The following is a 15,271-nucleotide window of genomic DNA, read 5'->3' on the forward strand; positions in this document are numbered from 1 at the left end:
TGATGGACTTATTGTTAAGGGAGGTTTCGGTACCTGACAATAATAGATGTTGAAACTAAATTTCTCCCCCCTCCCTCCTGCTTTTGGGTAGTTTTCCACTTCTGCTGCTTGGGGTATAAAAAAAGGTGTGTTAGCAATAAAGATTATTATTGACTCCTGGATGAAGAACCTTGGTGTCCTGTGTGTCTTTTAACCTCGCCGTCCCTCGCCGGACTCGGCTCCCTTGGCCGGACGCGGCACCATGGCATCATTTTTATTTATTTATTTATTTATTTATTTGCCCTCCCTCCCCCCTCCCCCTCAAATAGCCAGAGCATCATTGCATCATTTTTAATTTCCCTTCAACCTCAATCCACATTCAAGATACATCAGGTCCACACCTATCCTATCTCTGGTTCATTCCCTTCTTTTCCTCTTCATTTGGTCTCAGCTGTCACAGAACTGTTAAGTCTATGATAATATGTCTCGTCACTTGGCACCAGAGTTGTTTTAGTGCTGGAATTAAATATACTCAAAATGGTTTCTAAGCCCAGGAAATAATTGAGTGAAGCTTCCAGAGACTTCACTCAAGTGAAGTGAGTTCCGTGGTACACTGAAAAGTCATTTTTCATCTATCAGGGACAGGGGTTCTTGGGGCTGGGGAATGTGGCTCAAGTGGTAGCACGCTCGCCTGGGCATGCGTGCGGACCAGGTTCGAGCCTCAGCACCACATGCAAAGATGTTGTGTCCGTCGAAAACTAAAAAATAAATATAAAAAAAAAAATTCTCTCTTTCTCTTTAAAAAAAAAAAATAAAACAAAAGCGACAGGGGTTCTTTACCATCTCCAGCCCTTTTTATTTTTTGACACAGGAGCTTGCTAAATTGCTGAGGCTGGACTCGAACTTGCAATCCTCCCGCCTCAATCTCCCAAACCCCTGGGATTACAGGTGTGTGTGACTGCACCTTGCTAGACATTTTCATAATAAATCGAAACGGATTTTTTTTTTTTTTTGGCTGAAAAAAATGAGCAGGCGAGCCACTACTCTGTCCGATACAAATTTTAATGGATTGTTATGAAAGTGAGGTAGGGGTACATGAGTTAATAACATTAAAAAAATCACACAACAGTTCCTAGAGAATTTAATAAATGTTAAGTATTATTATCCATTTAGAACAGAGAAAATGGACACAGATTGGAGAAGATGGGGTGCTTGAATAAATTTCATTGAAGGGCTTCCGGCAGATTTTCATTACTGTGGACCAGAATGTGTAGGAACCAGGGTTCCGCTGATCAAATTCTGTTGCTTTGAGAGTTAATACCTGTAGTTTCCATCTCTATGCCACACGTTGTTTGCGAGCGGTGAGAACTAGACTCCAGATTGCCCTGCAGTTCTGTTATTCTGCCTACAGGTGTCACCATTACGATTCTTCTCTTAAAGCCTTCTTTACGTGAAACTGCATTTCCCATGAGCGCCCGCCGGCGTCGACGTCGCGCAGTGTTTTCGTCGTCGCTTCGCGCCCTTTATACTCACTTCCGCCCTCCAGACTTCCTTTCTTTTCGGGGCTTGCGGCGGCAAGATGGCGGTACAAATTTCCAAGAAGAGGAAGGTGAGCCTTTGGGCCCGAGGACTGGAAACTCTGGGGATGCACGGGCCCAGGATTTCTTGGGGTGTTATTGAGAGACCCACAGCTCCATGCCTTGTTCCAGGAAGTGGCTATGGCCGCCTTGCGTTCCCGCGGGCTGCGGATGGCAGTGGATTGAGGGCGAGGCCCGCGGCGGCCGAGCGCAGTGTGGCTGGGGAAGATACAGATTCCGCCAGTTCCCGACTTAGCTGGGCGCCCCACCTGCCCGGGAGAAGGAGCTTGTGAGCATTTCTTAGGCCGACAAAATAGTAAACGTAGCATTTAGAGGGCATGAGGCGTCACATCTCATCCCATGGCTTTGGGAAGGAGCGATAACAGTGTAGTTTAGTTTCCTTGCTTAGTGTCTCAATGTATCTATAACTCCAGAGCCCTCAGTTGGAGAGGCTACTGATAGTTGCTCCTTCCTGGAGATTCTCGGGTTGAATTTTTTGTGTCATTCCCAGAGTAAAGAGCTGTAAAAGTCATTAGCTTTGGAAATAGACGGTTTGTTTTTATCGATCTTAGAATTAAATCCGTCATGCTCTTTTGAGTAGAATTTGCTAGATCAGTTCACAAGTACGTTAAGACCAGGTGAACATGGCTGGGATTTTTGCGACCAAGTTGCAGTCCCCATGTGAGACTGCTATCTTCAGCCCACACTGCTCCTTTGACAAGTTATTTAGGTGTCCCCGCAGTGCTTAATTATATATATATATATATATATATATATAACACTTTAGAGCAGCTTTTTATTTTACGTGTTTAAGTACCAATTTTTAAACCCTTCAATGAAGAGATGATGACGAGTCTGACTTGGTTCATCTTTGGCCATGCGGCCCTACTCTGTGCTGCGTTCTGTGGCAGTTTAAAGGACCCTGGTAGAAGAAACCAAGTAAAGATGACCTAGAGGCATTTGTCTGAGAAGGGTTCCTGTATTGCTGTTGGAATAGGAGTGTTGGGAGAATTAGCTGAATGTGATAGCACATGCTTTTAATTCCAGCAACCAAGGAAGCTGAGGTTCCAGCTCAGCCACAGCAATTTAGTGAGGCCTTGTCTCAAAAAAAAAAAAATTGTGGGGATGTGGCTAGGTGGTTAAGCTGTCCTGGGGTTCAGTCCCTGACACAACAACAACAAAAATAGGATGATTGATGGGTTATTTGTTGGAAGTGTTGCTTTGTAATGAGTGATTAATTGACTGATAAACTAGACCAGTTCAGGGGAATGTAAGCCTTTACTTGTTTCCTAATTTTTAACTTGTTTTTTCTTTTTTTGGTGGTGGTGGTGTTAGTTTGTTGCTGATGGCATCTTCAAAGCTGAATTAAATGAGTTTCTCACTCGGGAGCTGGCTGAAGATGGCTACTCTGGAGTTGAGGTCCGAGTTACACCAACCAGGACAGAAATCATTATCTTAGCTACCAGGTAAAAACTCACTTGATTGGTCATTACCTATGATTGTTATATATACTGAGGTGACTTATTCTGTGTAAACTTTGGAAACAACCAATGAATCTGGCCTTGGTGAATGCTTTTCTCCCCCATCAGTATTGGAGATGGAACCCAGGGGTGCTCTACCACAGAGCTATGTCATTTTTCATTATTTTTTGAGAGAGGGTCTCACTACAGTACCCAGGCTGGCCTTGAACATAGGATCATCCAGAGTACAGGTGTGCCCCACTGCACCTGGTTAGCCAATGGTCCTTTATTGACATTTCTCATGCTGAGTCTGGGAGAATCCTGGAACGACTCTACCCTCCCAGAGCTCTGAGCCAAATGGACAGACAGGAACAGACACTGCTAGAGAACTGGGGAAGGCACTGTTTGTCCTCCACTTGGCTGCACCCTGGATGCAAGTTTTTTAAAAGCTGGTTTTAAAAATTTTTATCTTAGTTCTTGTTATTTAAAATTTATACTTTCTAAGCTGGGCATAGTGGCACATGCCTGTAATTTTAGCAGCTTGAAAGACTCAGTCACATAGGATCCCAAGTTCAAGGCAGCCTAAGCAACTTAGCAAGACCCTCAGCAATTTAGTGAAACCCTGTCTAAAAGGGGTGGGTGGGGTTGGGGGGTGTAGTTCAGTGGTAGAACACCCCTTGGTTTAATCCCTTGTACCACCAAAAAAAAAAAAAGCATAAGTGCAAGACTCAAAGCTACATTTAGAATTTTGTCATAAGATTTGAAGTTAGGTATAGGATTTTGTGAGAATCATGAATTGTCACCTTTTTTCCTTTAGGACACAGAATGTTCTTGGTGAGAAGGGGCGGCGGATCCGGGAATTGACTGCGGTAGTTCAGAAGAGATTTGGCTTCCCTGAGGGCAGTGTAGAGGTGAGTGGTCATGGTTTGTGCCAGAAATTATTATGGACTTGGAAATGGCTCTTTAGAATGGTACTTAAAAAAACTTTGATGTAACCTTTGAAACTTTAATGTATTTGTGTTTATTGAGTATTACAAATATTGTGTTTTGTTAAAGTTCTTAATCAGTAGTGGGCTTAATTTTATAGGTCTGTTCAACTAATTTGATGGCTAAAGAATTTTTATATTCCACTTGAGTATAGAAAAGGTAACACAGGATAGACTGGCTACCCCATTGGTCTTCCTAGTGTGGCTTTAGGGTGAGCCAGTGGTGGGAACACAACGAGATCTGTGTCACTATGTACCTGTGTAACATGTGTGGGTAGAAGTGCTTCAGTTCTTCAGGGATATTACAATGATAATATATGATGGTGTAGGAAAAAGATGATTGTGCTGGCTTATAATTGGAAATAGTGAAGGTAACAGCATGTGTCTTGCTTTCTTTAAAGCTTTATGCTGAAAAGGTGGCCACAAGAGGTCTCTGTGCCATTGCCCAGGCAGAGTCTCTGCGATACAAACTCCTAGGAGGGCTTGCTGTACGGAGGTGAGTGTCCTGAAACTTGATGGTCATGTACTCTTTGTGTGGATCAGAATATGGTATCTACTATTTTGTTGATTTAGCAGATGAACTCTAAAAGTGATAGGATCATCTAGTCTCTGAAGATAGTGATAATCCATGCCATTGCTGAACTGGTAGGCTGACAAGATTAGTAAAGAAGCAAAAGCCATAAAGTGTGGTCAGTGCTGTAATGGAGAAGTGTTCTGCGTACTTTGAGAGTAGAATAGAAATAGAACTTCAGCCTCCACTCACTAAGGAGTAATTTGTATTAACTAGGCTGGTGTTATGTATCTACAGGCAATAAGTGTGTTTTGGCACCTGTAGGATACCTCCATTCAAGCCAGCTAGAAGCCATGCAAATCCACTAATGAATTCACCCTTATGGGGGCTGTGAAGAGAACACAGTCCTGGTGGGAGACAGCATAAAATCTAGACACTTAATCTCTATAAACTATAGTTAGGACAATGAGAAGTGATAAAGGTATAAAGGGCAATAGGGAGTTGGTTGACAAGCTCTTTGTGAAGTTTGACTATTTGTGGAGTGTCTTCCCCTTGTTGTTTGGAATTTAGACAGTACTTGACTACAGAGCCCTGGAGGAAGGAATGTTTTTCAGCTCAGGAATGACATGAATGTTCTGCTATAGGAAGGTTGGTCTGTGGGATTGGGTAATATAGTCAAGGACATGGAAAAGACACCTGATTTGAGTGCCAGTTCGCTGTTATAACAGTGTTCCTGAAGTTTTATTTCTGGGCTAACATTACTGCCATCACTGGGAACTTCTTAGAAATAAAAACTGTTTCTATCTAGTACCCATTGAATGAAAAACTGGGTGTGTGTGTGGCCCAGCTCTCTGTCTAAATAAGCCTTCCATGTGATTTTTGTTGACATTAAAGTTAACTTGGAAGTTCTGCAACCTAGTTTCTCTGACCGTTGGATCTCCTTTAAATAAAGGTCATTATGCCAATTGTCCTTAGTTGTGATGATTGAATGAGATTGAGAAAGAGTGGGAAATGGTTAATAATCCAGTTGGTATCTCATATGGTGTAAAGCAATGGATGAGACTGGGCAGCAAGGGCAGGTATTTTAAAGATTGAGTTTTATAGACCTAAAGTTTTTTCCAGCACTCTGATATTAAGACAGCCAGGTTCCCATATAGTACTCTTGATCACTTCTGAGTATGAATTGTAGAGGTTGAATATTTCAGTAAACCATGGAAGAACCCTAAGTTATTAAGAGCGGGTTTATGTGTTTTTTTGTTGTTGTTTGGCATGGGGCATTAAACCTAGGGTTGCTTTACCACTGAGCTACATCTCCAGCTTTTAAATTTTCATTTAGCAACAGTATCACTAAGTTATCTAGGGCCTTATTAAGTTGCTGAGGTTGGCCTTAAACTTGGGATCCTGTTACCTCAGCCTCGTGAGTCTCTGGATTACAGGCATGTGCCAATGTGCCTGGCTGTACTTGTGGAGTTTTAAAGTATAGTTCTCAACTTTTGTTGTATGTGAAAACTACCTAGGGACCACTTTTGAAAATGCCTTGAGCTTTGCCACCCCAGAGCCATCAGGGTTTGGTTTTTATAAAGCCTTCTGAAGTGATATGCAGGTACGGTTGGAATTCACTTTGTTGCTTGGAGCTTAACATTAATTCCCTAAGGAAAATTAGCCTAAGATTAGTTATGAGAAGAATAGAAGAGAATTACTATTTTGGGGGGGGTCAGAATGTGATCTCATTTGCTCTTCATTAAAGGATCATTAGAGATAAGAGAGATGGTCTTTTTTTTTTTTTTAACTTACTGGAGTGGTTAGATGAATTTTGTATTTGTTAATAACAGAAGTGTGTTTCTTTTATTCTTCTAAAGGGCCTGCTATGGTGTGCTGCGATTCATCATGGAGAGTGGAGCCAAGGGCTGTGAGGTTGTGGTGTCTGGGAAACTCCGAGGACAGAGAGCTAAATCCATGAAGTTTGTGGATGGCCTGATGATCCACAGCGGGGACCCTGTTAACTACTATGTCGATACTGCTGTGCGCCACGTGCTTCTTAGACAGGGTAAACAGCTGGGGATGTTTGGGGCAAAGAGCATAAGCAGATGTGGTTTTCCATAAACAACCTCAGTGTTTGTGGGGATTTACCTTGGAAATAGCTGGGCATGTTAGTATTCCTTGGGTTTATTGATTAGCTGCATGGATGTAAAATTTGCATTGTTGATCATTGCTTTGTTTTTGTCTTAGTCTTCTCTGTACCCTTCAGTGATGATATGATGACGAGTCAGAAAGGTCACATCCTGCTCTTGGTCCTTGTCAGTGCCACGTTCTGTGGTGCTGTGCAGGGTTCCTTTTGCAAAAGTGTCCTGTTCATTGATTGATTTAGAGGCATTTGTCTGAGAAGGGGCCAGATCCAATGGTGCTCGAGAAAACTGCTCTTTTCTATCCTGTATGTGTGTGTGAGGGGGGTGTTGGTGAAGCACTGTCTAGTTCCTGTCTGATGTCCTCTAGGTGTGCTGGGCATCAAAGTGAAGATCATGCTGCCCTGGGACCCAAGTGGTAAGATTGGCCCTAAGAAGCCTTTGCCTGACCATGTGAGCATCGTGGAACCCAAAGATGAGATCCTGCCTACCACCCCCATCTCAGAACAGAAGGGTGGGAAGCCAGAGCCCCCTGCCATGCCCCAGCCAGTCCCTACAGCATAACAGGTAAGTCTGCAGGGTCCTTCCTATTCCTTGTGCGTGTGTGTGTGCATATGCATGATCACGCATGTGTACACTGGTATCAAATTGATAATAAGCACTTGGTGAATAAAATTGGATTCTGGAGATTGACTAAGTTGGAATCTGGGGCCCATTTAATTCACAGTTCTGTTGGGGTGGCTGATCTAAGAATGAAGATCCTACTTTTACTGTTATCTGAAATACTTGCTCAAGATTTTCAAGGCACTCTTGTTAGTAATTGGCTGGTGTTCTTCAGCAGCTCCCTAACAGGCAACCTTTATGTATCTGAGGGTTTTGTTTGTCTCTTGGTGGTGGTGCTGCTTCTTATTCTTATTGGTACTAGGAGTTGAACCCAGAGGTGCTTTATCACCAAGCCACATCCACAGCCCTTTTTTTATTGTTGTTTTGGGTCAGGGTCTCACTAGGTTGTTTAAGATCTTGGCGAGTTGCTGAGGCTGGCCTAGAATTGTGATCCTCCTGCCTCAGCCTCCTGAGTCACTGGGATATTGGCATGCACCACTATGCCTTCCTGTATTGTTAATCTTAATGTGAACCTAAGTGGGAGTGTGAACCTATTTGATAAGTGAAGGAACTTGATACTGAGGTACAGTGTCACTTACTATGTGCTCTGTTTGGTTTCAGGGTCTTCTTGGCAGCTGTATCTGGAGTCTGGATGTTATTAAGACATTTAATAAAATCTTCTTGTACAAAGACATAAGGCCTGACTAGACTTTCTGTCCACTATTCAAGCTGAGTTATGTTGGACTGTTGAACATATCATTTTGGTTTAAGCCATATTTGCAGTATTTGCAAAGGGCCAGAACTGGAGGAACCAAGCAGAGCTAACCAGAGAAAGATGAGATTGTGAAGATTGACAGCTGGCAGGCAGCACTTTGATTAATTATGTTTCAGGATTACAGGTTTAGAAGAAGAATTTGGTTTGGAAGTGTAAAGGGGATTTGACTGTGCTATTGTGCTTAAATCTTAGAAGTGAATTGCCTTAAGCAGTGTAAAACTGTCATTAGAGTCCACATCCTAAGTCCTATGCAGTTAGCTTCTATAGCCTGGAATACTATTAAAAACACCTAAATTGTCTACAGTTTTATCTGTTTAGAAATATTTGCTACCAGTGACTGTATTTTGTGAGAAATTGGATGTTTTTGATTAGGTGAAATTGGTGAAGGTAAAGTTGGCTGAAAAATCCTACAAGACTGGTAGACCATTTTGATTGGTCACAGAGGAAAGTAATTTACCACTACATACAGCTTCCTAATGACAGCTGTTATAGGGATGGGAGGCCAAGTCAGGTGGCTCCATCATCCTGGTGGAAATGCTATCTGGCTGGTGATAAAAAAAACTTGGTTCCATCGATTGCCTCAGAAGTGCTGTTTGATCATTTGGTTGTCTTAACTATATAGAGTCGAATGAGCACCTGCATTGTACATTGTTATGGTAAGGGCTTAATATTTCACTGAATTAAATGGTGTTCACAGGACATCTGTATCCATGTTCCCCATTAACTTGTGTCAAATGCAGCATAAAGATTACTATCTTAACCATTTTTAAGTGTACACTTCTATAGTGTTATAAGTACATTCGTTGTTGTACAACGTATCTCTAGAACTTTTTGTCTTGCAGACATGTCTTCCCCTTGTGGAAGAACCTTTAATGCCTACACAGTATGTCTGTAGAGGATTAGTTCCAGGACCCCCAAAGACCTCAAGTCTCAATAAAATGGCATATGATATTCATATGTAATCTAAGCACATCATCCCATATGCTTTATATCATCTAGATTATTTATGCCTTAAAAAGAACTCCATACATGTTCAGTATAAGCATAATCTATTTTTATTAATTCATCGGTGGTTGGTTGAACATAAAACCCATGGATAGCAAGCACAACCTGTACGGACATCTGAATTCTCTAATCATTGGCATAACTAAAGTGGTAGTGACCCATTTACTGGCCTTGGGTGAGTTTACTTTGTAATACCTTATGTCTAGAAACTAAAACCTGACTTAACAAAAGTAAGTGGGGTGAACATTATCCTAAGAATGAGCCTTCTCAACTGATGAAAGGTTTCTGGGAAGATTTGAGAGTGAGATATTGTAAAGACTGCCTGTGGGGGTAACTGCATATGTAAAATGGTTGTGTGCTTGCCCCCAAAATTGACAGGCAGCTCTTTCGCTCTTCCACCAGAACTGGGAAAGTTTTATTTATCCCTTGTAGGTAACACTAGGTGTTTTGCAAATTTTGCTAAAAATGTTGGTGGGGTTTTATTGTATTTTGGGTGGTGCTAGGGGTCAAATCCAGGTCCTTGAGCATGTTGGTTAAGGGCTGTCCCACTGAGCTATTATCAAAAGTCCAAATATTTTCACTAAGCTAAGCTGCTTTATTCCTATTATTTCTTAGCCTGTGCTGATGTAGTTGAGACATGATTATTTGTAGTGAAGTGTTAAAACTAATTGGAGTATTCATAGAGAACTGGGTGATGCAAACAGGTTAAGACAGTTGTCATCTGAGACCTTTGCATTTAGTACTGGCACAGCCAGTTACAGATCTTTGTATGTAGTGGTAAATTACTTTCCTGATGATTTTTCTGCAAACCTCATCAATCCACTTAGAATTGGAAGTTCTTTGTGGGACAAAATAAACTTCCCAGCAGGTGATGTTGTAACAAGACTGCTGTAAGTAGCAGCTTGGAGAGGAAGAAACAAAACTTACTGAACTGGTACATAGGGAAAACTGCAGATGATGATGGTGATGTTGATGATGATGATGATGATGATGATGGCCGAGCGTTATAGCACAGGGTCTCTGTCCCCACAATAGGTAAGGTATTAATGCTGAGCAGCTAAAGTTTTGTTGTAAAATTGTCCTTGGATCCCACTGGTGATAATGAGGCAATATGAAGACAAGTGCTGAGGCCTATTGTGGACTCTCCACTAATAGGTTACTGTCAGGCTCTTAGATCTTAGGTTGTTAGGATTCTTGGCAGCTGGTGACAGGTTGCAGGACTTGCATGGCTAAATCAGTTGTCCATAAGCAAGGAGAGAGCACCTGGATGTGTGAAATCTTACAAGACTCCAGGCAAGTGAAGGTTGAATACCAAAATTGCACCATCAGTGTATAGAACCAGGAGAAGCATAGAAAATGTGGTGAGGACAGTGGGGAAAGGGTTTTAAAGGGGGAAGTATTTGGGCTTGCAAACTGTCACTATCACAAAGTCTGTTGGAGCACACAGTGAAGTGTGATTATTTGTGGAGCCTCCCCACAACTATATCTCCAAGGGGAGGGCCAAGAAGTTTCAGGGTCTGCCTTTCCACATAAAATATATATATCTGACTAGGGTCTGCCTTTCCACATAAAATATATTTCTGGAGACATAATAGCAATAGTTAAGAACCCTAGTCTTTAAGCCAGTCAATTCAATACCAGTCCACAACTTTTTATGTGAGCAGGACACATCAATTAACATCTCTGCCTACTCCAGACTGCATGTAGAGCTCTTAGCATGCAGTACGCTGCCTAACTCAGCAAGTGCCCAGTAAGTGCTGTTATTCTACAGTTGACCTGTGAACAGTGTCGGGATTAGAGACACCCCATGTGGTTGAAAAGTCCCAGTATGACTTTTGACTCCCTAAAAGCTTTATAAATCCTTAACTGATAACATAAACAATGAACACGTTTTGCATATTATTATATTACTGCAGTAAAGGAATTTACTGTAGATAACATTCATTCATTCAAGAATGAAGCACTTCAGGGCATTTTAAGTGGGGCAATAATTGAGCTCCCTGAAAGAGCAACAGGACATGGCTCTGAAATTATTACAGTTGTACAGTATTAACTAGTTAATTTTATGCAGTTATTTAATACTGCATCTTTTGGACTTTGGTGTGTGTGAGTGTGCGCACGCCGCACGGGCTGGGCATTTAATCACTGAACCACATCCCCAGCCTTTTTATTTTTTATCTATTTTACACAAATTCTTGTTATATTATTTAAGGCCTTACTAACTTGCTGAGGATTGCCTTGAATCTGATTTTCCTGCCTTGGCCTCATGAGTTCCTGGAATTACAGTGTGTGCCACCACACCTGACTAGTGCTACATCTTTATACCATGTATAGTTTCTAAGTTTTTTAAAAATAAATTTCAACTTTGTAATAGACAACTGTATTTCATGTAATGATAAAGTAGACTATATATATTTTATGTATTCATGACATACCTGTCTTAATTTTTTTCAATATTCATAGGCTACACAGTTCATTTGCAAGCTTTTACAAGTTCTCACAAATCTTAAAAAAAAAGTTTTATGTATAAGTGGACCATGGAAGGGCTGGGGATGTAGCTCAGTTGGTAGAGTGCTTGCCTTGCATGTACAAGGCCCTGGGTTCAATCCCCAGCACCACATAAATAAATAAACAAATGGGCCTATGTAGTTCAAACCTGTGTTGTTCAAGGGTCACAGGTAGGCAGGTATCGATGTACCCATATTATAAGTGGGAAATTATGCCTTTTGCCATGCCTTGACCCAGTTGCTGTCTAATGACTCCTGAACTCCCATGTTGCTATGTACAAGTGCAGCTGTTACATTTCAAAGTGGGGCTTGCCAACACCGAATTATAAAAATATTTAGGTGCCATTGAGAATCAGCATTTTCAACCTCAAAGATTGTTTTTACTGTTTTGTCTACCAGCTCTTTCTCTGTTAACCAAAGCTACATTTATAGGGGCTGGGGTTATGGCTCAGTGGTAGAATGCTTGCCTAGCATGCGTGCAGCACTGGGTTTGATTCTCAGCACTGCATATAAATAAAGTCCATTGACAACCAAAAAAAGAGTAAAGCACCTAACAGTCTACAAAGTATTAAAAAGAAAAAAAAAATACATTTATAACATAAGCAGCATGGCTGCGGTGAGGAAACAATTTATATCCTGTTAACATCTCATTTAATCTGTCCAGCATTCCTGTAACAGGCAGATTACATTACTAACCTTAGTTGACAGTTTAACTCATGCAGTATATATCTTAGGAGGATGGCAGTTTCTCTTAGGCATTGAAAATATTTAGGATATCAAAATTTTCATTTCTGATTTGAGAACGAGTCACATGAAATCTTAGGTTAGGAATGACTTATCAATAGCCTAACCTGGCCAGGTGCAGCTGGGCCTTTGTTCACTGAGCAGGGAGTATACTATGATAGATTTATTTCACTCTCCCTGGTGGGCCATCCACTGTCCTGAGCAATCTGCTCCTCAGCCCTTTGTGTGGTGAGCCAAAGAGCTAAATCTTTGCATCCAAAATTGCCTAGAGAAGACAGAGCTCCCTGGTCTTCTTGTTTGAGGATATTTTCCTTTTAAAAGGAGAGAATAGGCACAATACTAGGGCTGCTTTCCTGCTTGGGTGGTTTAAAGGAAATAGATTGCTGACTCTATGGTTTTTCCCTCAACATACCAGGAAAGGTGGTCATCATTGTTCACTGTTTTGGTGCAATGGACACCCCCATTTATGTTGTAAGTCATTTTACAAATGATTTACAGAACTAAGAGTGATAGTAAAAAATAATTGCAAGGTTTAACAGGCATTCAAATACTAAAAACTATTCAAATCTTAACAAATACAGCATATTTTTGAATATACTAGAAATTACTGGACCTTTTAAATGGATGAATTTTATGGTATGTGAAATATATTTCCTTAAGGCTTTCACTCATAAATATCTATGTGAAGATACATGTGTGCGCATGTAAATTAAAACAGCAGATAATTTCATGTATTCCTTGTCTTTGGAGATAAAATGAGCACTGTCCCTTAAATGCAATGAAGTAGTTTGCCATGCATGAAACTGGAACATATTCATCTTGTAACTACTGATTTCAGATTTCAAATACATCTCTAATAGGCTCTGATTTATCATTGCTTTCACTGTTTTGTGTTTGCACTTGTATCCTCAGCATATAATACTTTGAAATTTTTGATGGCTCGTAGTTTTATTGAGATGGCAACCATTTTCTTTATTCCCTAATTATAAAGCATGTTTTAGACTTAAAAAGGCCAATTGTAATGATCAATCCATAGTTTTAAAAAATATCTAACTAGGTACAAGGCACATGCCAATAATCCCAATAAGTTGGGAGCTTGAGGCAGGAGGATTGTTAAGGTGGAGGGCCAGCCTCAGCAATTAGCAAGACTGTGTCTCAAAATATAAAAAGGGTTGGGGTTGAAGTTCAGTGGTACAGCACCCCTGGGTTCCATCCCCAGTATTAAAAACAAAATTCTCTATCCCATCTGTTTCCCTCTAGTCACTTTGGGCACAACTGCTTTCAGCCTTTCTCTACCTATGAATTGTACCTAGTAAATTATGATGCATAGTAACTGTAAAGATGAAAAAATATTGTCACACCACTTTTTGGCAAAACAGGATGGTCCAGGTTTTTGTTACAAAAAGAGCAATACAATCTTCCTATTATGATTAAACTGGATGAAAATACCATTTTTTGTGTATTTAGAAATAATTCATTCATTACCAAAATGAATCTAAGAAATATTTTTGTTTATGTGAATATTGCACCACCATTCTGGAGTGCTGCTATGTGTCTACATTCGTTTTCTGATTTATATGATGTCCTCTCTCAATTTTCTTCTCTTTTTTCATTATGACTAGAAAAATAAGAAATCCTGAATTATCAGTTGATGTTTCTGGACTTCTAAAAGATGATACAACACTTTGGGAAACACAATAAGGAAATTGAAGGATGATATGATAGTGATGATTTCATTTTTACTATTGCATCTTCCTTCTAGGTAATACCGTCATCCTTCCATTATTATCTTAGTCTTGTCTAGCATAGTTTGGATTAAATCGTATGAAATAATTTTTATAATGATGAAATAGTCTTTCATGGTATAAGTGTCAAAATCTTGATGTGTTTTAAATTTATAAAAATCCTATGAATCTATGGTAATTGCAAGATAAATTGAGCTGCATTCTATATTTAAAAAATTTTTTTTTTTTTTAGTTGTAGATGGACACGATACCTTTATTTATTTATTTTTATGTGGTGTTAAGGATCGAACCCAGTGCCTCACACGTGCTAGGTAAGCTCTCTACCACTGAGCCACAGTCCCAGCCCCATTCTATTTTTAACATACAAGTTTGGTTATTGTTCTTTAAAAGACTACTAAGAAAGAATAACATAAAATATCAATTATAAATTGCTAGAACTCAACAACTAGATTTGGGTCTGGGGGTTCTATTAAGCCTCTGTTCTCAACTGGGAGAGCATGTTAAACCTGCATGGCTGCTGGGTGTGTTGGTGCATGTCTGCAATCCCAGCTACTCCCACTTACCTGGGAGGCTGAGGCAGGAAGATTGTAAGTTTTAGGCCAGACTGGGCAATTTAGTAACACCCTGTCTCAAAAAAATGGGCTGGGGATGTAGCTCAGTGGCAGAGCACCCCTGGGTTCAATCTCTAGTACTGCAAAAACAAAACAAAATACTCTGCATGGCTAAGGGGTCTATCTATGCTTAAGATTTTCATGGTCTGGCTTCCTAGAGAATGGTAACAGGCTTTCTCATTCAAGAGTCAGCCTTGGATACAAAGGGCAGGGAAATCGGAGCCAAGGAGATTCTCTGTATGATCTCTAGCTAACCAATAAGTCCTAGGAGATTAGAACACTTGGTGTGTTCCCTTCTGATTATTTTCTGGTGAGCCTCACTCTTTAAGGGCTTAAACCATGTCTGACCTCATCTAGTTGGAGGCTCAAGGGCAGACAATATCCTATCAGACCAGGATTTCTCGGGGTGGAATTGATGGTAGTTTCTACTTCTTTCTATACAACTGTGGTGTGCTCAACAAGATTGTTTCCTTAGCAGAGCCTGGGTGAGGCAGCATGGAGAGAGCAGCCTTTGGAGAAGGCTGGGCCCAGGTTTGAATCCTCACTCTGCCACTGTTTACCATCCCAGTAACCTTAAGTAAGTCACTTCACAATTTTTGTGTGTGTGTGCGTGCGTGTGTGGTGCTGGGGGCCTAATCCAAGGCC

The 15,271-nt window shown here is 40.7% G+C and overlaps 1 protein-coding gene and 2 non-coding genes across 3 annotated transcripts; all 3 read left to right on the forward strand.

Moving 5' to 3' along the window:
- Window positions 1-1,443: 1,443 nt before the first annotated feature.
- Rps3 (ribosomal protein S3) lies at window positions 1,444-7,936 on the forward strand. Its single transcript, XM_046441994.2, has 7 exons — window positions 1,444-1,588; window positions 2,892-3,022; window positions 3,834-3,927; window positions 4,404-4,498; window positions 6,373-6,560; window positions 7,007-7,203; window positions 7,861-7,936. Exons 1-6 carry the CDS (start codon window positions 1,559-1,561, stop codon window positions 7,198-7,200), a joined length of 732 nt encoding a protein of 243 aa, XP_046297950.1. The 5' UTR covers window positions 1,444-1,558; the 3' UTR covers window positions 7,201-7,203; window positions 7,861-7,936.
- LOC124091269 (small nucleolar RNA SNORD15) lies at window positions 2,387-2,529 on the forward strand. Its single transcript, XR_006851315.1, has one exon. It is a non-coding gene; the product is annotated as a small nucleolar RNA SNORD15 (small nucleolar RNA).
- Window positions 6,756-6,900, forward strand: LOC124091268 (small nucleolar RNA SNORD15). Its single transcript, XR_006851314.1, has one exon. It is a non-coding gene; the product is annotated as a small nucleolar RNA SNORD15 (small nucleolar RNA).
- Window positions 7,937-15,271: the final 7,335 nt, after the last annotated feature.

Source organism: Marmota monax, unplaced genomic scaffold (assembly GCF_021218885.2).
Source record: "Marmota monax isolate L192 unplaced genomic scaffold, Marmota_monax_Labrador192_F-V1.1 WCK01_AAM20220418_F8-fsc00068, whole genome shotgun sequence".
NCBI lineage: Eukaryota > Metazoa > Chordata > Mammalia > Rodentia > Sciuridae > Marmota > Marmota monax.